We start from the raw sequence: 21,850 nt of genomic DNA on the forward strand, positions 1-21,850 counted from the left end.
GCAATGGAGGATCAGGTATGTCTTAGCTACCTAACCTTCATAACAACCTTGTGTAATCTTTTACTCTCCGAAACAGATACTAGATATCAATGTTTCCATTGAAATACTTTGTGATACCCTTTAAAAGAAATGAAGAACTAGAAATCACTATGTAGAGCCTTTGCATAAAGACCAAAATTTGGCTGAAATATCAAATAATTAGGTTGAAATATCAAGTACATTAGCCAGTACATTAGACATGTTAGCCTCATTTAACATGAGGCAGTGAGTGATAAGAAAAACAAATTTTGGCTTAAAGTACATGTGAAGTACTTATCATTGTGAACTTTCTTAGAAAAACACAAACTGTTACAGATAATTGTCAGAATTTGTGGACAATTAAAATGTACGATTATTGATAGAAGTGTTCCTTTTGCATTAGAAAGATGAATATGTAGACCTCAGTTTATTAGATAAAAATATATCAAAACCAAAATGATCGCAAACTTAGAAACACATTAAGCAGGAACTTGTAAGACTGCGGTGTCGGGGTTACCCTTTACTAATAGCCACATTTCCTATCAGATAAGTTCCAATACTTTAGAAAAAGAACATAAGTAATGCAGAAAACATTGCTAACACTTTCAAATCATGTAAATGCTCTGAAGCAGCAAAGTTCTGCAACAAAAATATTTCTGAAAAAAAAAGGCAAAATATGAAAACACAGGTATCAGGAATAAATCACTAACATGGAAGGCTTTAAATCCCAAACAATATAAAGTGCTAATATTCATGGGAAATATATTTAAGGAAATTGGATAAAGGATAAGAACACACAGTTCAGCAAAAAACAGAAAAGCTAATCAAGTAGCTGACTCTTGGGGAAGACTAGAGTCTCATGGAGGTATAAGTGAGTTTAAAATTTTTTTTTTTCAGATAGCAACATGAAGCAGAAGAGGAAAGTGAAATTCATCTAGATGAAAAATAAGAGTAAGAATGCCATCAGGCAAGAAAATCTACTGGACAACAAATAGATGACTCTATAGATTGGCTAATTTGAATAGTCAGGAGACGATGGGGAAAGAGGAAAGGTTTATAAACATATTAAAAAATTAAGTTTGTTTTTAGAAACAAAAATTAGGAAAGTAACTGTAAATCAAAGTGGTAAATGCTACCATTTCTAAATTTTTTAAGAAATAGACATGTTCAAAACAACTTTTAGAGAAAGAGGTAGTCAATAAGTATAACTAACTTTCCTAGAGTTATCTGATTAACGGTTAGGGAGGGTAGCCTGGGTGGCTCAGTGGTTTAGGGCCGCCTTCAGCCCGGGGCATGACCCTGGAGACCTGGGATCGAGTCTCATGTCGGACTCCCTGCATGGAGCCTGCTTCTCCCTCTGCCTGTGTCTCTGCCTCTCTGTGTCTCTCATAAATAAATAAAATCTTAAAAAAAAAAAACAACAACAAAACATTAGGGATATTTCAAATAGGAAAGATTTGAGGGCCATGGCCAGGAAAAACAAGATATTCAACTAAGCTTCATGATAAAATGTAAGAAATTCATTACCTCAAAGCTCAATGATTTCACATTATATTAAACACATTTAAGAGTGCAGAAGTGATATTTGGCCTATTCTGTGAGGCAAACTGGAGTAAAAAACTAATAATAAATAAAACCTGTCATCAAATCTGATAAGCAATTAGCCCTTACTAAATCTCCAATACCTTTGTCTCCTCCCAAGCTAATGAGCTATTTTGATTATTAACCAAAGGATATGCTATCTAACAGCTTAGACAGGGGATGAAAGCAGAGTATAACCCTGTGACATAAAACCAAATAAAATAAACTATTACCCTTAAGAGATGTAAATTGTCATCAACTGGCTCAACTAAAAGTTGTGAACAAAGGACAGAATTATGCTCATAATTATGTACACTGATAACAAAGGACCATTAATTAACCTACCTAATACATTTCTTCTAGAAGGGCCACAGAGGTGGGTCAGAAATAATTTAAGTGGATAGTTTTAAGTCTAACATATTTCCAGCAGAACATCTGCTGAGCAGTATTTACTGATCCGTGATGCTATCCATACTTGAAAACAACAATTTCTTTTAAGTATCTTAACAGTTCTCCTAATATGAGTTTCAGAGCAGTTCAAATTACTGAGGTTTTATTGTTTTAATGTGCGGAAATGGTTGTGGTTATTTTTCAAATATTCTATTAATGTTGAAAGGAAAAAAGGGGGGGGTAAGACTTATTGTTGCTTTTATCCTGATAAAAAAAAGGGGACAAATGAAAATAAAATTTATATAATGATGACCAAGAACTAGCACCAGGCGGTATCCATCTGGAATAATGAAAATATAACGAGTTCTCAGTATACACTGTGCTGATAATCATACAGATCACCTCACTTGTTTTAATCCTAGCAACACCATCAAGATTACTGTTACTTTGTCAAGTAATGTAGTTATCTCCACTTTATAATCTGAAAACTAAGGTTAAATAAGCATAATAGAAGATTATTAAGCTAGCAGAAGGAAAAGTTGGAACTGAACTCAGGTTTACTTGGTTCCAGAATCCAGGCCGAGCCACAGGAAAATTACTGCAGCTCATATACTTTTTATTGTCAAAATGGATTAGCACAGAACTACGTACAGTCCAGTGGATGTACATCCAGTGGATGCAGTGAGATGCCATTCATGCCATTCTAACTCACTGGAAGATGGATTCATATATCCCACAAGCTGTCCTGTGTCAATACTGCAATGTCACTTAATGCCTAGGAATCATTATCTTTTTCTGATGTCTGGGCATATCTTATGTCTCCTCTGATTCTTACAGCTCCTCTGAGCCTTGCAGGCAGCAGCTAATCAGCCAACAGGAATAAAACTGTGAAGAACTGACATGACAGGCTTGGCCTCTAACACAGCTCTTGTTTTATCCTCAAATCACCAGAACAGTAAATGTCACTACAGTTATAATCTCATGAGATGAGCAGGAATCTTGACTACCGTCTTCGGGCCTGTAATCTGAAGATCTAGAAGGGTGTCTAATACATAATTAAGAGTTGAACAAATACTTGTACAGAGAATAAATACATGGCATTCCATTTTTCTTCTGTATTCACATAAACTATACTATTAGATCATTTAACAAAAAAATTCAATTATACATATATAATTATACATTTACTCTTCTGGCAATTCTCCTTTACAAGAAATATACAGACTCCCAGAGTCGCGCATTCCAACACTGGTGCTTCATGATATCTCTAACTTAAACAGGTACCTCAGACTTGAAGTGCCACAAAATGCCTCACACATGCTTCTCCACATTGTTTCCTGTAAGGTTCTTTAGAGTGGTGATTTTTCACTGGAAATTTGACATTACAATTCATTAGGGTCATCTTCAAAGTAACTGGGATATCAATTTCATGTGATTTTATAACTGAAACTCTTAACTGGCAGAAGTATACACAGTGCTTCCTTTCATAGATGACATTAAAGTTTATTTTTAGATGAACCAAAGTGGCCTCCCATTTAATTTTGTATGAAAAGAACAGTTTCACTTGGCAAGAGAGATCTTTCTTTCATATCTTGCCAATAAAAAATAGAATTCATAATACTAATTTTTTCTAACAACATTACTGTTAGAGCACACAGTCAGAGCTTCCAATGAGCTTTACTAAATTCAACTTATGCTGAGAATCTCTGTGCTGTCCAAAGTAACCAGGGGAAGTCATACAAGGTAGAGCTCTAACACATAAGTAGAGAAGTCCCAAGTAACAATTTAGCACCGTTAGCTAAAATAAAGGGTAAAGATCTTTACTACTTTGGTAAAAATAGAGTCTCATTCAAGTCTCATTACTCTGGTAAAAACTGGTCTCATTCAAGTTACTGGATTAAAAAAGAGAATTTAAAAAATCATTTTATGCTGGAGACCAAGAGAAAACTGGAAGCTCTACGAAGTGGAACCATCATCTCCAAAAAGAATGTAATTTCTAAGTCTTATTCAAAAAGTACTGTTATGTAATACTGGAAGGTTCTAAGTGGAGTGAAATACTCTTGTGATGCAAAAGAGTAGGTAGTGGGACTTACTACTAAATGTTAGAAAATACGGGCCTTTGGAAATGATGGACCCAAAGCTCCAAGAAACCTCTGCTAAATTGATAAATGAGGTGTGAGACTGTATCTAGGATGGATGGGTAATCTCCTTTCCCATAGGATTTGCTTTATTTGGGACACTAAGAGGTCTAACTTCCCTGGATAACAGGATATGGCTCTCTTCGGTTTTCTCATCCCATTCAGAAGTCTGCTTCTGGAGGGGAAGAGTTACAAAATGAAGAGTGAATCCAATAAGCCTTGTCTCCTAGTTCTTTTCCACTTACTCAAAATTTCAGTTGAAGCCGGGAAGAATGTTCGGCACTACTCTGGTGATCTGACTGCCTATGGTAAGCCCTTTCTTCCAGATCAGCTGTAATTCTCCTCCCGAGGTAAAGGGAAAGACCACGTCGGCTGAAGGCAGCTATCTTCCAACTGCCATTTAGGCAGTGTTTGAAGCTAATTATAAACATCTGTAATTTCTGAAAGAAAAGAAATATACAACAAACAAAAACAGCCTCCCCTCCACAACTCACATAATGGTAACTATGATATCATGGAAAGAGATGTAAGAGATTCAAAGACAACACAGATAAAAATTTTAAATATCTGAAATGATTAAGAGCATACCATCCTCATGGGATAACTCAGCTAACAACATTCACACACAGTGAATGACACAAAGATCACACATACACACACACACACACACACTCATTTTGAGAGGTGAAGATTTATTCAAGGGGTGAAAACTTTTTTAAAAGGTAGAAACACGTTCAACAAAAAACAAAAAAGGAAAGCTGCTATAGCTATAAAAATTATAAAAATTAAGAAAAGATTCTGCTGGCTTTTATGTATTCCAGAAATAAAGACCAGTTTCCTCACATTGGGAATTATTCTATTAATAGATCACTTTTTTAAACTTTAGAAGTTAATATTTATAAGAGTTTACAATAACAAAAATATACAACAGAAATTATGTATTTGGATAATAATGTTAATAAAAAATTTTCAGAGGAAATATACCAGAAACAGTAGGAAAACAGGATAATTCTTATCTCTATAGTTTTCTATTTTACTAAGCATATATTACTAAAACTAATTTTTGAAAATTTTCCTATCTCCTATAAAATACTACAATTGTAAACTGAGAATCAATGTTAGCTAATTGATATTCACAAAAGGAATTTGCTTTTTCCATGGAAGTGAGGGTCTTTAAGTTCTTTATTTCAAAGAAATCCCAAGTTCTACATTCAGAAAACCTTTGTAGACATATATGGTTAATAGATTATTGATAAACAGTAACTTAGGGTAGAAAAACACAAAATACCCAATTAAGAATTATATATTTAGCTAAATTTCTGACGATCCTATGTTTAAAAAAACCCGCTAATAATGACTGTATTATTTTGAGTGCTCACATATTTAAGCATGTCTAAGATTCAGAAGAATGGCATACTGCAGTTTAGTACATATCTTTGTTACCATTTCACTGCTTAGAATATTTATATGTAATAAAGAGGGCTATACTAAAAATCAATTTTAAAAGTTATTAGACATTTAATTTAAAGCTCATTTTTAGAGGTACACTGTTGCTGAATAAATTCATCACACTGATTGAGATAATAATGGACACGAAAATGGTCTGCCACATTAAAACTAACCAACCATAAACTCGTATTATGAAAATTATAAATTATTCTAATTAGCTCCCTAACATAGACTTATTTGAAATCACATGCTTTATTCTTCTCTGATTCAAGACTTTTAGTAATGTTTTGTATTATACAAATGGTATTCATTGCACTTCATTAATTCAAACATTCATCTACTGAAATTAAAGATTAACGATCTCAACATAACTAAATCTCCATTTATCCCAAAGGTGCAGGGATAGAATAATCAAATTGACATGTGTTTATATATCCATCATAATTATTACTTGATCTAAACGAATAATCTTTGTATCTTACTTGGATCACATAGAACCCTTAATATTTTTTACTATTATAAATTAATAATAAATCATATATTTTCAAGTAAATCTATAAAACAAAAACCAAAGACTGAAGATACAGTGTAAGAGTATACAATAACACTTGGGACAGCTGTTTCTGGTCCTCCTCCCATGACTACAGGGAAGTATGAAAGCTAAATTTCGCCACAGGACTTAAATCAAATTACTATAGTGACTACCATTCTCTAGTATATATGGCTTTTGGATACAAATACAGTAGAATATATTTCATGTTGAATATTGTTGTCTTAGTCATAGATCTACAATGACTCCATTGGCAAATTTTAATAACATGACCTGAAAATCAACACTTAACATCAATATGTGTTTTGAACAATTTCAAAAAGTAAAATTTATAAAATCTAGATTATTTTAAGTACAGAAACAAACTGTAATTTATTCTGACTTCCTTTTTTATATAAGGAATATTGACAGCTGTATTATATTGGATTTATACTTGTTAATATCCAATTCACCTTATTTCATTTATAGGCTGTTCTTATAAAAATTTATCCATTGTGGCAAGTGTACATAATTTCAAACTTTTTATGAGTTTTTCTTCCTGCTAGTTTTCATTATGTTATTCGGTGTCAAGTAAATACAAAGGCAAATAAAGAATGAGTGATTACTCCCTTAGAGAAGAGAGAAGGACCCTCCTTCCCTTTTTCTATATGTAAGCAGTGACCATGTAGAAATTCAGAATATACATAAAGGATATGGAAAGGTGTGGTATTTCATAATCGATCTTTCAAATGCAGCTTTCTCCCTAGACTTTCTCATTAGATAAGACTCCCATTTTAAAATTTTAGTTATAAAGCCTCCAATAAACAAAAGAACTATTCATCTCATGAAAGTGCCAAAAGTTAATTCTTTTTCTGTTTGATGAGATTTTTGTCCATGTCTTTTAACTCCAACAAGAGCACATTAATATAAAACAATAGTGCAATTTTATTTTTTTTAAAGATTTTATTTTATTTATTCATGAGAGACACAGTGAGAGAGAGAGAGAGAGAGAGAGAGAGAGGCAGACACAGAGGGAGAAGCAGGCTCCATGCAGGGAGCCCGACTCAATCCCGGGTCTCCAGGATCACGCCCTGGGCTGATGGTGGCGCTAAACCGTTGAGCCACCCGGGCTGGTCCCAATAGTGCAATTTTAAATATCAAATTTTCCTCTAATAAAAGCAACAAATTTTTTTTAGCCAGAAAAACAGTATCTGTGGTCAAAGAAGCTTGAAAAGATTTTTTTCACTGTGGCAGGAAAACAGAACAAGGGCAATTATACTGTTAAAAAACATATTTCACTTGTAAAGGTTAAAAACTTAAATGTGATGAATCCTTAGAGCCACACGACCTACATAACAGTTTACTAGCTACTAGAATATTATTTTAAATCATTTCACTATTCTAGAGATTTTAAATAAATGTAATCCTGCTTACAATTTTCTTTGCATTAAAATGGCAAGTCAATGCTGAAATACCCAGAACTTTTCCAAATAAATTCTTTTTTTTCCCCAAATAAATTCTTAAGAATCTTTTAAAGACTATACCATAGTATTAAGTGTCACAGACCAACCACAGGAAATTCAGTAAATGCTTTGCAATCAAGAAGTTTAGCGTTTTTCCCTTTTAGAAAGGCCTTGTGCCTTGTTGAAATGTAAAAGGCCAATGAGGACATTTCCGGACCTCTCCTTCCTAAGGCACACAATATGTGACAATAGGCTCTGTTCTTTCTAGCCTCTTATTGAAGGAGTAGGTTTTGTTTGATTTTGGCCAGGGGTGAGAGAGACTAGTGGGGACAAGATACCAGTCTCTGACACCACTCATGACTATTTTTTTTTTTCAGTCATGACTATTTTAACGGTCACTGTTCTCAATTATCTATCCCCCAAAGATAATAATATTATTTTGATGTAAACAGTAATTATATTCTTGGCACTCACGTATTTCTTAGTCCTAGTACACAGAACCTTGACTTTAATTTAAATGAATGCTAGGCAGGTAGACATGTCAAAAGAAATATCTTATACTTTTTGTAAGCTCAATATTAAAAAATTAAGAGTCAATTTCTAATAGAGAAGAAATTGATTTATAGAAATAACACTGGTAAAGTTAAGAATTACTCAGAAATCATGGGCTGAATCAATTAAGCCATAAATTGAACAATAAAGCAATTATTTACTACAATCTAATTAAATATAAGCTCAATATCCATAAACTGATTAATATAAGGTAAATGTTTCTTTGTTGATCCAAAAGCACAGCAGTCATAAGGATTAAACATCATATTACTATAAGAAAGAGACACACACACAAATCAAGAAACAGACTCTTAACTACAGAGAACAAATTGGTAGTTATCAGAAGGGAGGTGGGTTGGGGGATGGGTGAAATAGGTGATGGGGATTAAGGAGGGCACTTATTCTGTTGAGCACCAGGTGATAAATGGAAGTGAATAAGTATACTATATACCTGAAACTAGTGTTACACTGTATGTTACACTGTATACTGGAATTTAAATAAAAACTTTAAAAAAACATATTACTAATAGTCGTTCACTCTTTAGAGGATTTTTTTTAATAAATTAATTTTTTATTGGTGTTCAATTTACCAACATACAGAATAACACCCAGTGCTCATCCCATCAAGTGCCCCCCTCAGTGCCCGTCACCCATTCACCCCCACCCCCCGCCCTCTTCCCCTTCCACCACCCCTAGTTCGTTTCCCTGAGTTAGGAGTCTTTTTCTTCTCCCTTCCCTTGTACATCTAACTTACTAGTGAAACAGGACAGGATGGTTTTTATCTAAAATGGAATTTTAAAAAACCCTTCAGTGCACAAAACAGTTTTGCTCATAGATCTTTGAGACATTGATAATATTTTCCAATATAACCAAGTAAAAAATACATAATTATGCTTACTATAAAAATTCTTTTAATATCCTGAATTAATTTTAATATTTTATAATAGGGTTATAGCATCTGGATATTTAGGTTACTAAGTAAAAATAATGACTATAAAACCAACTTTGTTCATTGTTGATATATATATGTGTGTGTGTGTGTGTGTGTATATATAATGAAATAAGTGAAAATAGAACTTTTTTTTTCATTCTAACACTATAAAATTATGTAACTAATTTCCATAACAACTCATGAATGTTCCTTAAAGAGTGATATAATCTATGTGGTTTTGGAATAGAACAACAAATTCATACTGCTTGAAGTTACATAAGTTTATTATTATTAAAAGAAATTTGACAAAAATACTTTTAAATGCTAAATATAAAATACTGGCTAGCTATTACTACTCTTTTTTTTTTATACAATGGCATTACATTACAGCCCAGAAAATTTATAGACCACTAAAAATGGCATTTTGCTAAAAAGCTGATAACTGAAAATAAAACTAGTGAACATTAAGAAAATATTTTAGTTTAACTTTAAATCCTAATGACAAACTCTACATTACAAAGCTACAATATATATACAAGCAAATGTTAAAATATATATTATGCCCTACTTTGGATGTAGAATAGATTTTTTCTGTGCTTAAATAATGCAATTACTTTGTTTTCTGTAAATGCGTAGAAAAACATTTTAAAAGGAAAAAGTATTTTAACTCCCTAAAACTGGACATATGGGCATTATGGTAGCAGTCATACAAAACATGTTAATGAAACATTCCAAATAAAATGACAAAGAACATATGAATTTAACATTTCAGATCTGACTAATCACCATCATCATCATCATCACTACTGCTACTGTGAGTCATAATCCACTCCCTGTAGACCTGAATTTTCTGTAAGCATGGTAAAGGAGAGAAGAAGCACAAAGGTTAGTTAAGCATGGCAAAATGCTTGCAAAACATGTAAAATTATGAAATGTTCAAGGAGTCAGAAAAATCTTGAGGTAGGCTTTTCAGATCTGAGTAGGGCAATAATTACAGATATAATATTTCATATCTTAATACACCTAAGACCAAACCTCACTGGTTGGTATACTCAATGGATAAAATAATGAATATGTGAGAATTATCATTCTATTTCTCTAGTAGGGTAACTTGAATTGACTAGTAGGAAGCACTATAATATGGTACTTCTTTCTAGACATGAAGGCATACAACTAAACAGTGTATTTTATATTTAATTACATATAGGCCCATATAATTTACTGAACCAAGTACCTTTTTTAGAGAATTAGAAAATGGAAGGAGAAACATTTGAAATATTAAACATTTTCAAAGACACCATTGTTTAATCACTCAGATTAAATCTCAGCAGAGGGGATTTTAAATCCTGTTTCTATGCCTTCTGCCTATTTTTTTTTTTTCCAACTACTGGCACTCAGGTATTGTAAACTGTTTGCTAATAATAGAATTTTGATTAAAAAAGCACCATTACCACCAAACCACCTGTACACCTTCTTACACCTATAGAAGAACAATGCTAATAATAATAACCACAATTGTCCTGAGGCCTCTGGTGAATTGCTATAGGTATCTTGCTAATGTTGTGTTTAATGCTCTTGCTGAAAAACAAGTAAAACCCTGACAAGATTTTGAAGTTCCAGTCATTTAAATAGCTCTTTCAGCAATTAATACTAAAACTGGCCTACTAAAAATAATATGCACCTTTAAAAACACAAAGGTCATCACCTTTAAATCCCAAAGTTTAAAGCTTCAGCAGTTAACGAAGGTATGAAATGAATTTACCTGTCACTAAAATCAAGTTATCAACTAAGAGAAATTTTTGGTATCTCATGGCTTTCTTATTTATCATAATCTATTTCCTAATAATGAGGATGTATTTTGAAATTCTCATTACCCATCCTTACTTCTTACTGAATTCATTAAGCTTCTCAAGAAACAGTTTCAGTTTTTCAGTAGGTGATCTGATAACTATTCAGTCCAGTAAAATGTTAGTAATATGTTATTAACAAAAGCTACCAATGTAAGTAATATGTTACTTCCCTAAAAAGGGAAGGCAGGAACTGTGAAGTGTATTTTTCAATTGTATTAACCACAGGTAATTTTTGCACCATTTCCATCTTCCAAAGAATGATATACTGTCATTGTAGAGATTGCACAAAATGCCTTTTAGAGCACAACCTCTCACTAAATTGCCAGTTCTGTCTCAAAATGCAATTATTTTGATGCTTTATAAAAACATTTTAAAGACACTACCACTTTATTAAATAATACACATTATCCCATAATTTTATGTTTTACTATATTAGATGGAAGTACATTTTATGAAAAATTATATACTCTGCATGTAGTGGGTAAAATATTAAAGTTTTAAATATTTACTATGATCATTTTAAACATGACAATATTTAAAATATCAAGGGTAATAAGGGAAGGACCATATCCCCAACATTTATTATTACCATGAATATTTTCAAGTCTATATAACATAATGACTTTTTTTTTTGTGTGTCAAACAAATGATTTAATTTAGTAACCCACATCTAAACCACAAATGAAATAACTTTAAATTGGTATAATCTGTTATGGTATGCTACCTATACCATAATCTGAAATTTAAAAAGTACAATTTTCAAAGTAAGAAAAGTGTCTAAATAGATAAAATATTCTACCTCCAAATGGTCTTTTGTTTCAAAAGCTAATTTTCCTTCAAAGAAGATGTTGGCTTTTCTGTGAACTGCTTATCAGATTCCACAGGTTTTAAATAGACTACACAAGTATAAGGCAGGAAGAGGGTCAAGGCCAACTGAGTATCTTCAAAAGAATAGCCTAAGAACCCAAGAATTTCTCCAATAGCAGTGGTACTGGTTTTCTCCTTACCCATGCCCAAATGGACAGGAGAACTGTATAAAAGCTACTAATGGCTTAATATGCAGAAGGAAGTATCCTAAACAGAAATGGTCTAGTTGGTTAAAGAAGTACCATGAACGATGAGGGTACATAAGGCACAATGGTTTTTAACAAATCTAGTAAATCCAGTCAGAGCTAAGAATACCCTATAAAAAGATCAGATTCAGTAAAATCCTATGCACAAAGTTACCAATACAAAAGCTTTTCTTTGTATTCAAAAAAATGAAACAGTGGTACGTAGTTTGTAAATTTTAAGACTAAAATCTATTGTTGGCTTTCACTTGCAAAGTCATGCATTAACTGTTTTCATATCAAACTTTTTGATGCCTGTAAAAAAGAAAAAAAAATCTTATAGTAAATAAATGTACATTAAGACCTAAGTAAAATATAAGAAACTTGTAAATAGAATTAAGCAAAATATACAAAAGCCCAAATAACCTAACGAATATTTGAAACATTATAGAGCTACTTTTAATAAAGCAAACTTGACTAAATTAATCTTAAGTGTAAGATACTTCTTCACTCACCTGTAACATCTGGTTTCCAGTCCCATCCCTCAACCTGTAAGGTCTGATAACTCCATCCTCATTAAAGAATCGAGGGGGTCGCAGGCTCTCCACTTCATCAGAAGTCTCTGTAGCTCTACAGAAAAAAAAAAACCTCTTATTTCACTTTAAAATGCAATTACTAAAAAGAATCTTTTTTTAAAAAATATTTATTTATTCATGATAAACACACACACACACACACACACACACACACACACAGGGGGGCGGGGGGCAGAGGGAGAAGCAGGCTCCATGCAGGGAGCTCGACGTGGGACTTGATCCTGGCACTCCAGGCTCACACCCTAGGCCAAAGGCAGGCGCTGAACCGCTGAGCCACCCAGGGATACCCTAAAAAGAATCTTCTTTTGGATAAGACTATTACATCACTTCTCTATTTTAAAATTGTCTTTATTACACAAATAAGGTAAGTATTCTAGAAAAACGTTGACTTGGAAAGAGTGTGTTTATAAGATTGTCTTGGACTTTCTTTGCAGACAATAATCAAGAGAATCAGCAAATGAATACTGCTTTTTTCTTTTTTCTCTGATTTAAGAGTTTTAATTTTTTTCTTTTCCTATTATAATGTCTGGTTCCTCCAGTTCATTGCTAAATACACTGATACAATGTTAAATATAAGAGGGACTGTAAGCAAAGTTGTCCCATTTCTAACTTTAAAGGGAAAGCATCTAAGAGTTCCACATTAAGAGCCAGTATTAACAAAGGTTTTCTTTTGTTTTTTAAAGGAACCTTTTGTCAAACCAAGGAAGTACAATTCTACTCCTAGTTTGCTTATAGTTCTTTGTTACTGTTATCGGAGGCAATGAATTTTAAATTAGAAATTCCTTCCTGGTCATTGCTGTCATCATATAGTTAATCTCCTTCAATCTATTACTGCTATAAATTATATTACATGTACAGTTTTCTAATGTTTAAATACCCTAACATTCCTCATAGCCCTACTTGGGCTTGACACGCACTGTTTAAAATATACAGGAATTGCTAAATTTGGTACTGTAATAATTTATTTAACATTTCTGACTGCATGGACCCAACTGAGAATGGTCCATTTGTTTGTTCATTCATTCAACAAATATTCACAGACTCAATAAATATTGGTTAAAAGCTTACCACATAATGTATCCATACGTGTAACACATACATATGGGTAAATTATCCAATTAAAAAGCAGAAATAGGCTGAGTGGATAAAAAATATGATCCAACCCTTTGCTGTCCTAAAAAGATTCACTTAGAGCCAAAGATGCAAGTAAGTTGAAAATGAAAGGATGGAAAAAGATATATCATGTAAATAGTAACCAAAAGAGAGCTAGAATAGCCATACTAAGTTTAGAAAAAATTAAACTTTAAATAAAAAAATTCTCATTAAATACAAAGAGAAACATTTTACAAGAAAAGAATTAGTCTATCATGATGCTATAAAAATTATGAACATATAAGTACTTAACAACAGAGCTCCCAAATACATGAAGCAAAAACTGGCAGAACTGCAAAGAGGAAAAAAAAAATCAATAAGTTATTTCTATATCCTATTTTCAATACTGAATACAAAATAGAAGATCAGCAAGGGATTAGAAGATTTGAATAACACTATAATTCAACCAGACCTAACAGACATCTATAAGAGAGAACATTTAATTCAGCAACAGAAAATGACACATTTTTCTCAAGTGCACACAGAATACTTTCCAGGACAGACTATATATTAGGTGCTAAAACAGGTCTTAGTAAATAGGAACGTACTGAGATTTACAAAGTATGTTTTCTGGCTACAAAGAATAAAATTTATAAAAGAAGGAAATTTGGGCAATTCACAGATATGTGGAAAATGAACAGCAGAAGCCTAAATAACTAGAGGTCCAAGAAAAAATAACCAAGGAAAGTACTCTGGAACAAATGAAAACAAACACAACATACCAAAACAGGGTATGTAGCTAAGACCGTGCTCAGAGAGTAATTGATAGCTGTGATTGCCTACCACTTAAAAAGATCTCTCAAATCAACAATCTAAAGTTACACCTTGAGAAAGTGGGGGAAATAAAAGCAAACTAAACTCAAAGCTAGCAGAAGGAAGGAAATAAGAAAATTAGAGCAGAGACAAATAAAAAAACAATGGAGGGAATCAATGAAACCAAAAATTGGTTCTTTGATAGTCAGCAAAAATGACAAACCATCAGGTAGACAAAGAAAAAAAAAAGAGGGAAGATTTAAATTTACTGAAGAAGCAGACAACTGGATTTAGACTTGTATCAAGAGACTGAATTAGTAATCAAAAAACTGACCAGAAATAAAAGTCAAATCCAAATGGCTTCACTGGGTGAATTTTATCGAATGTTTAAAGAGAAATTAATGTAATTCCTTTACAAACTCTTTCCAAAAAATGAAGAGAAGGGAGCACTTCCTAATCATTCTATGAAGAAAGTATTACCCTAATACAAAACCAGACAAAGATATCACCAAAAAAAACTATAGCCAATGTTCCTTGTGAATACATATGTAAAAAAACTCAACAAAATTTCAGCAAGCTAGGGACGCCTGAGTGGCTCAGTGGTTGAGCGCCTGCCTTGGCTCAGGGTGTGCTCCCAGGATTTCGGGATTGAGTCTCACATCAGGCTCCTGTGGGGAGCCTACTTCTCCCTCTGCTTATGTCTCTGCCTCTCTCTGTGTCTTTCATGAATAAATAAATAAATAATTTAAAAAAATTTCAGCAAGCTAAATCTTAGCAGGACTAAAAAAAGATTGTATACCATGACCAAGTGGGATTTATTCCAGGTATGCAAATGGTTCAACATATGAAAATCAGTATGATACTATATTAATAAAACAATGTCAATTTAATTAATACAAGTAAGGCATTTGACAAAACCCCAAATCCTTTCATGATATAGGCACTCAAATGCAAAATAGAAAGGAACTTCAACCTGATAAAAAATACCTACCAAAAAAGCCATGGCTCATATCATAATTAATGGTGAAAGACTGAAAGGAGCTATATAGGTATGATTGCTCTTGGTACTTGTATCCAACATTGTACTAGAGTTCTAGCCAAGGTAACTAAACAAGCAGTAGCAAATGGCATTCAAATTGGAAAGGAAGAACTAAAATTACTTTTATTTTTAAATGGCATGATTTTATATATACATAAACTTAAGGAATCCAACTATTAGAGCTAACAGCTTGGTAAGGCTGCAGAATAAAAGTTCAATATACAAAAACTAGTGTTTTTATGTACTGGCAATACACAGTACAAAAATGAAATTAAAACAATTACATTTATAATAGCACTAAAAATAATACTTATGAATACATTTAAGACACGAATACTGAAAAACTATAAAACATCACTGAAAAAAATGAAAGCCCTAAATTAATGGACAGCCATTTTCATTGATTGGGAGACTAAATATGGTCAGGATGGCACTAATCCTCAAACTGATCTTGACTCAATACAATCACTATTCAAAATTCCAGCTGTCCTTTTTGGCAGAAACTAACTGATTCTAAAATTTATATGAGGGGGATCCCTGGGTGGCTCAGCAGTTTAGCACCTGCCTTCAGCCCAGGGCATGATCCTGGAGTCCCGGGACTGAGTCCCACATCACCACTCAAGTAGGGAAAGACCACTCAGTAGGGAAAATGTAGTCCTTTCAGCAAATGGGTGCTGGGACAGCTGGATTTGCACATGCAAAAGAGTAAGTATGGATCCAACCTCTCCAACCTGTCATTACATACAAAATTTAAGAACTAAAATGAATCAAAGACCTGAACATTTAAAAGAGCTAAAACTATAACTCAGTTTTAGATGTAAATTTTCATGACTTCAGGCTAAGTGATGCTTTCTTAGGTATGACAGCAAGAGCATAAGCACAAAGAAGATAAATCAGACTTCATCAAAAAGCACTAGCAGAAAAAGCTAAGACAATACACAAACAGGAGAAAATGGGATCTAGTTTCCAATGTGTGTGTGTGTGTGTACACACACACACACACACAAACTCTTAAAATTCAACAATAAAAACAAAATCAGCCCAATTAAAAAACACAAAAGGATCCGGTAGACATTTAGCCAGAAAAGATACAGAAACGGCCAATAAGCAAAATGAAATGAATGCTCTGCATCATTAAGAAATGCAAATCAAAACCACAACATGATTTTACTTCATTCAATAGACTATTTTAAAAGATCAAAATGGAAAATAACTAGTATTAGAGAGGATGTGAAGAAATTGAAAACTTCTACATTGTTGGTGGGGATATAAATTAATGCAGCTGCTGTGGAAAACAGTTTGGCAATTCTTCAGAAAGTTAAACATGGAGGTTACCGAAATGACCAACTCCACTTCGAAAGAAAAACTGACAAGAACTGAAAGCATATGTTCACATAAAAACTTAAACATTGTTTTTAGCATCATTGTTCATAACAAAAAGTAAAAACAACCTGAATACCCATCAGCTAGTGAACACATAACCAAAGGTCATCTATTCATACAAAGGAATATTTAGCCATAAAAAGGAATGAAGGTCTCATTTATGCTACAACATGGATAAAACTTGAAAGCATCATAATGCTAGGAGAGGCCAAACATCATATGATTACATTTATTTGAAATGTTCAGAATAGGTAAATCTACAGACAGAAAGTAGAATAGTAGTTGCTTCCGGCTGAGAGGAAGAGACATGGTAAGTAACTGTTGACAAACACAAGGTTTTCTCTGGGGTGAAAATGTTTTGGAATTAGAAAAATGCTGACAGTTGTATAATCTTGTGAATGCTAAAAACAACCAAAATGCACTTTAAAAGGCGATTTCTTAAGTATATGAGTTTTATCTCAATTTTAAATAGACTATATTAAGGTATATAAAGTAGCATTTAAGATTTCTGGGGTCTGTGGGAGGAAGGTAGATGAGTTGTGAAAGGACAGCTCTAAGTATCTATGTGGTGCTGGAACTGTTTAGTATCCAGACTGGTGGATATGTGGACATATGCAGGTGACAAAATTGTACAGGATGAGAGCATACAAACACCAATGAGTGCAAGTTAAAGTGAGGAAATCTGAATAAATTCGATGGATTGCATCAATGTCAATATCCTGGTTGTGATATTATACTAGGTTATGCAAAATGTTACTAGTGTAAGATCTAGTATGTGGCAATCTAAGTGGTGGTTCCCGAAGAAATCAGGCTAGATCCCTGAATTTCTGAATGTCATTTTATATGGTAAAGTCTACGAGGATGTGATTAACCAAAGGATTCTGAAATGAGGTGATAATCCCGTGTTATCTGAGTGGGCCCTAAAAGCTACCACAAGTGTCCGTAGGAGAGATGCAGAGCGAGATGAGGTCTACAGAGCAGGTGATAGGGAGATGAGGCCTACAGAGCAGGTGATTTGGAGAGGAGGGCAGAGCTTGGAGTTCTATGTGCCACAAGCCACTAGAAGCAGGAGGAAGCAAAGGGCAAATTCTACCCTTCTGAGGGATTGTAAAGTCTTGTTGCCACCTTGTCTTCTGACTTCTGGCCTCTAGAACTCTAAGAGGATGAAATGTTAAAGGTGCAGGCCACCAAGTTCATGGTAATTTGTGACAACACCCAGAGGGGCACAACACACTGTACAAGGGATCTTTCCACATTGTTTCCTCCAACTGCAGGTGAGTCTCCAATGACCTCAGTTAAAAAAAAAAAAAAAAAAAAATCCAACCTACCACAGGTCAAGCAACATTCTAAGTGCTGTGGAAACAGACTAGAGATACTGCATTCACAGAACTAATTCTAGCAGGACAGATAAGCAAGGTAAAATATATGTGTATGAAGTAGTGAAAAGAGCTAAAGAGAAAGGAAAATCACGAAAGGAAGGGAGATATGAAGTATCTGGGGGCAGGGTAGGGGATACAATCAAATTTTAGGGTCATCATGGAAGACTTCACTGGGAAGATAGGTGATGAATAAAGAAGTGACCACATGACAGAAAGAAGAGTATTCTACGCAAAGCTAAGGAGTGGGTACAGTACCCCCATTTTAAGTTCCACATCTGTTTTTCAACTCAGAATACCCTCACATAAGATGAATGGGGAAGTAGGGATTTCCCTTTCCTCTTCAACAATAATATTAGCTGGGACTGTTTCTCAGCTTTGGGAACACCACGTTCTGGATTGTCCCCCTTACTTTAATGGCCATTTCCTTGCAGTCTCCACTGCTGGGCAATCCTTATAGTTCCCCAACTTCCCAGTGTTAGATTCAAGTCCTTGGATCTATTTTTTTTTCTCTTTTCTATTCTTATTCCCTAGGTAATCTCATTTAATCTCACTTTAACTTTGAACACTCTGTTATAGACTCACACATTTCAAATTTTTAATTCCAGCTGCACCTTCTAGAACTTCAGACTCCTGGACTCAGCAACTACTTAATGTCCCCATTTGGACATCCGAGAGAATTAATATACCCAGAACAAAACTTCTAATCCACTCCTTCCCTAAATGGAATGACAATATGACATTTCCATCATTTCAGAAAAAACTTTAGAATTACCCATGATGATTTTCTTTAATATCTGATATCCAATTAATTAAGTTATCCTGTTATCACTAGATTCAAAATACATGTAGAATGTGACCCCATCTTACCATCGTCTAGCCTACACGGGTCTCCTCACCACCACCTCCCATCTTGATTATTCCAACAGTCTCTTTTGTGTTCCCCTGTGTCTTTTCTGGTCCTCCTATGACTTGTTCTCAATATACACAGCAGCCAGCTCACATCATTCCTCTTGTCCAAAACCTTCCAAAGTTTCTTGTCTCAAGATAAAGCCAAAGTCATTATCATTGGCTTACCAGCCCATATAATCTGATTCCCTGCTCATTCTGCAATATCATCTTTTCCAACTCTCTTCTCCAACTCACTCTATTCTGGGGATCCTGGCCTTGCTATTCCTCAAAGAGGCCTAGCATACTCTTGTATCAGGACTTTTACATGCTATTCCTACTGCCGGGGGTATTCTTTTCACATGTCTTACTCCCTTACTTCCTTCTGATCTCTTCTCAAATTTAATCTTACCAGAGAAGCTTCCCTCAACACCTTATATACAAAGATCATGACTTTCCTCCCCACCACTTTGGATGTTCTCCTCTCTTTCACTCTGTTTGATTTTTCTTCATAGCATCTTTTACCATTTAGCACATCACATATTTATCATTTTACCTATTTTCATTTATTGCTGTCCCAGGAGAATGTAAGCTATATGTGGACAGCAGCTTTGCTAATCATACCTGTTTCTAGTTCCTTGGTTAAAAAAGTGTCTAATTGATACATATCTATCTAGAATAAAAAGTGTATCCCCTTCATAAATAAATATGAAAATGCTTAATACCAATTATTCACTTCTCAAATTGCAAGTTAGTATTTTGGCTTCAATATTGTTTTTACACAGTTCAATTAGATTTATTCAACCATTTATATTCTTATATTTAATTCTCATAATCGACTTCTTTCTGGTTTTAATATCCTTCACACAAGTACATCTTTAATAGTTGTTAGTCTTATTTTTATAAAAATGTTTTACTTTGCCCTTAATCCTTAAAGTAATGCAGCTCAGTACAGATTATAAAGTTTCAGAAAAACGGAAGGTTATTTTATCAACTCTGGGCATATACTAGCATAGCTCTCTCTCTATACCTTGAATTACTTACGTTTCATTGAGTTTTGTGCTTCTCTGATGACTACAATTCAACACATTCTATTTGTGACTCTAAAGTTACATGTAGAAGAGATGGAACCTTTTTTTCCTCCATCTTAATTCTAAATTATGAAACTAGTAATAGTAAGCAGTATGAAATATTGATTTAAGGGAAGCAGCTCATATGATGACAGTACTATCTCTATAAAGCAGGAAACAAGAAATAGATTAGGGAAATGTCTACCCACCTAACTTTTCTAAGTTAGGTCTCATTAGCATGAATTTAATCAATTATTGTATGTGGTACAAGTCTCTAGAGCACAGATAATAATAATAATGCAACTATCAAATTTCAATCCTAAGCTAAATTTACCTTGGAGAGAGCATGCTTTAAAATTATTTGCACTGGGCAGCCTGGGTGGCTCAGCGGTTGAGTGCTGCCTTCGGCCCAGGGCATGATCCTCGAGACCGGGATCGAGCCCCACAACGGGTTCCCTGCATGGAGCCTACTTCTCCCTCTGCCTGTGTCTCTGCCTCTCTCTGTCTCTGTGTTTCTCATGAATAAATAAAATCTTTAAAAAATAAAATAAAATAAAATAAAATAATTTGCACAAATGAAGAAAAATAGAGGAAATGTAATAGTTTCATAACAAAGTAAGATCATTAAGGGAAGGGGAACACAAGCTGAATTTGAATCAGGAATATAAATGCCATTCTTTATTTCTTAAAAAGGAGACAGAATATTATATTTGCTAATTCTGTAACTCATGCGCGCGTGCGTGTGTGTGTAAAGCATTACATTATTATAATATACTTATAGTAAATAAGTTAAAGCTTGCTTAATTTGCCAAGCTTTTCCTGTCAATGTTGCTGGGAATGAATGACTAATAAAGGAGAACTCTATATAGTTGAAATGATACAAAGGCAACAACTTAAAAAGTAATTAGGAAAATCATATGCAACTTGCCATATTATAAGGTTCATTACTAAGGGCTTTGAGCCAAAGAGCTGATTTATTTCTCGCAGTTTAAGCACTTTACTCATTATCCTCCACCAAAGAGAATGTACCTTTTTATTCCCTGAAATGTACTGCTGGCCATGTCTATGATGCCTCCAGTTGGCCTTGCCACTGCTCCAACTAAACCTTTCCCAACACCTTTAAAGAAACCAGCTGCTCCTTCTTTTTGAGCTCCTAGAAAGAAAAGAAGACCAAGGTTTAGGTAAGTAGATCAAGAATAAAAGTAGAATCAATTTGTGAAAGACCTGGTAATATACACCACCCAAAGGAACATACTTGCCTTTGATTGGTTTTGTAACAATTCCTGTTATGCCACTTACAAAACCCTACAGGAAAAGCACAAGTGAAAATTTGTAAGACTTTCAACATAATGCTTTGAAGAACCAAGTCTGGCTTATAAAAGATTAGAGGAATTCTGCTTTCTAGATAGTGTAAGACTCTAGAAAGCACTGAAACAAATACATTTAGACATATACTGCCTAAGTATTTTAGTAAAACAGAATGCTTCTGAAGGCTACTGACATGTTTTATATTGGACACAACCCACTGCTCCTCCAATAGCTAAATAATACTTGAAGGAGTGCAAGTTAAACGCCTATTTTCTTATTCACAGAATGTGGCTTTAAAAGATACTCCAAGGGGCATCTGCATGGCTCATTTGGTT

General features: G+C 33.9%; 1 protein-coding gene across 4 annotated transcripts in view; it reads right to left on the minus strand.

Moving 5' to 3' along the window:
• Positions 1-21,850, minus strand: part of VPS13A (vacuolar protein sorting 13 homolog A) — a 241,199-nt gene that overhangs the window by 12,269 nt on the left and 207,080 nt on the right. For 2 of the 4 annotated variants that reach the window (XR_008662454.1, XM_055309662.1), the window contains exons 66-68: positions 21,467-21,512; positions 21,237-21,360; positions 12,466-12,580 (exon numbers count right to left, since the gene is read on the minus strand). Coding sequence is in view for 3 of the 4 variants with exons in the window: in XM_055309662.1 (XP_055165637.1) it covers positions 12,466-12,580; positions 21,237-21,360; positions 21,467-21,512 (285 nt within the window). In the remaining variant the exon portion in view is untranslated. Of the gene's footprint in view, positions 1-9,317; positions 12,266-12,465; positions 12,581-21,236; positions 21,361-21,466; positions 21,513-21,850 lie in introns of those variants that run through there. The other 2 variants (XM_055309663.1, XM_055309664.1) reach the window with 2 other exon arrangements.

This window comes from Nyctereutes procyonoides, unplaced genomic scaffold (genome assembly GCF_905146905.1).
Source record: "Nyctereutes procyonoides isolate TBG_1078 unplaced genomic scaffold, NYPRO_anot_genome, whole genome shotgun sequence".
NCBI classification, from domain to species: domain Eukaryota; kingdom Metazoa; phylum Chordata; class Mammalia; order Carnivora; family Canidae; genus Nyctereutes; species Nyctereutes procyonoides.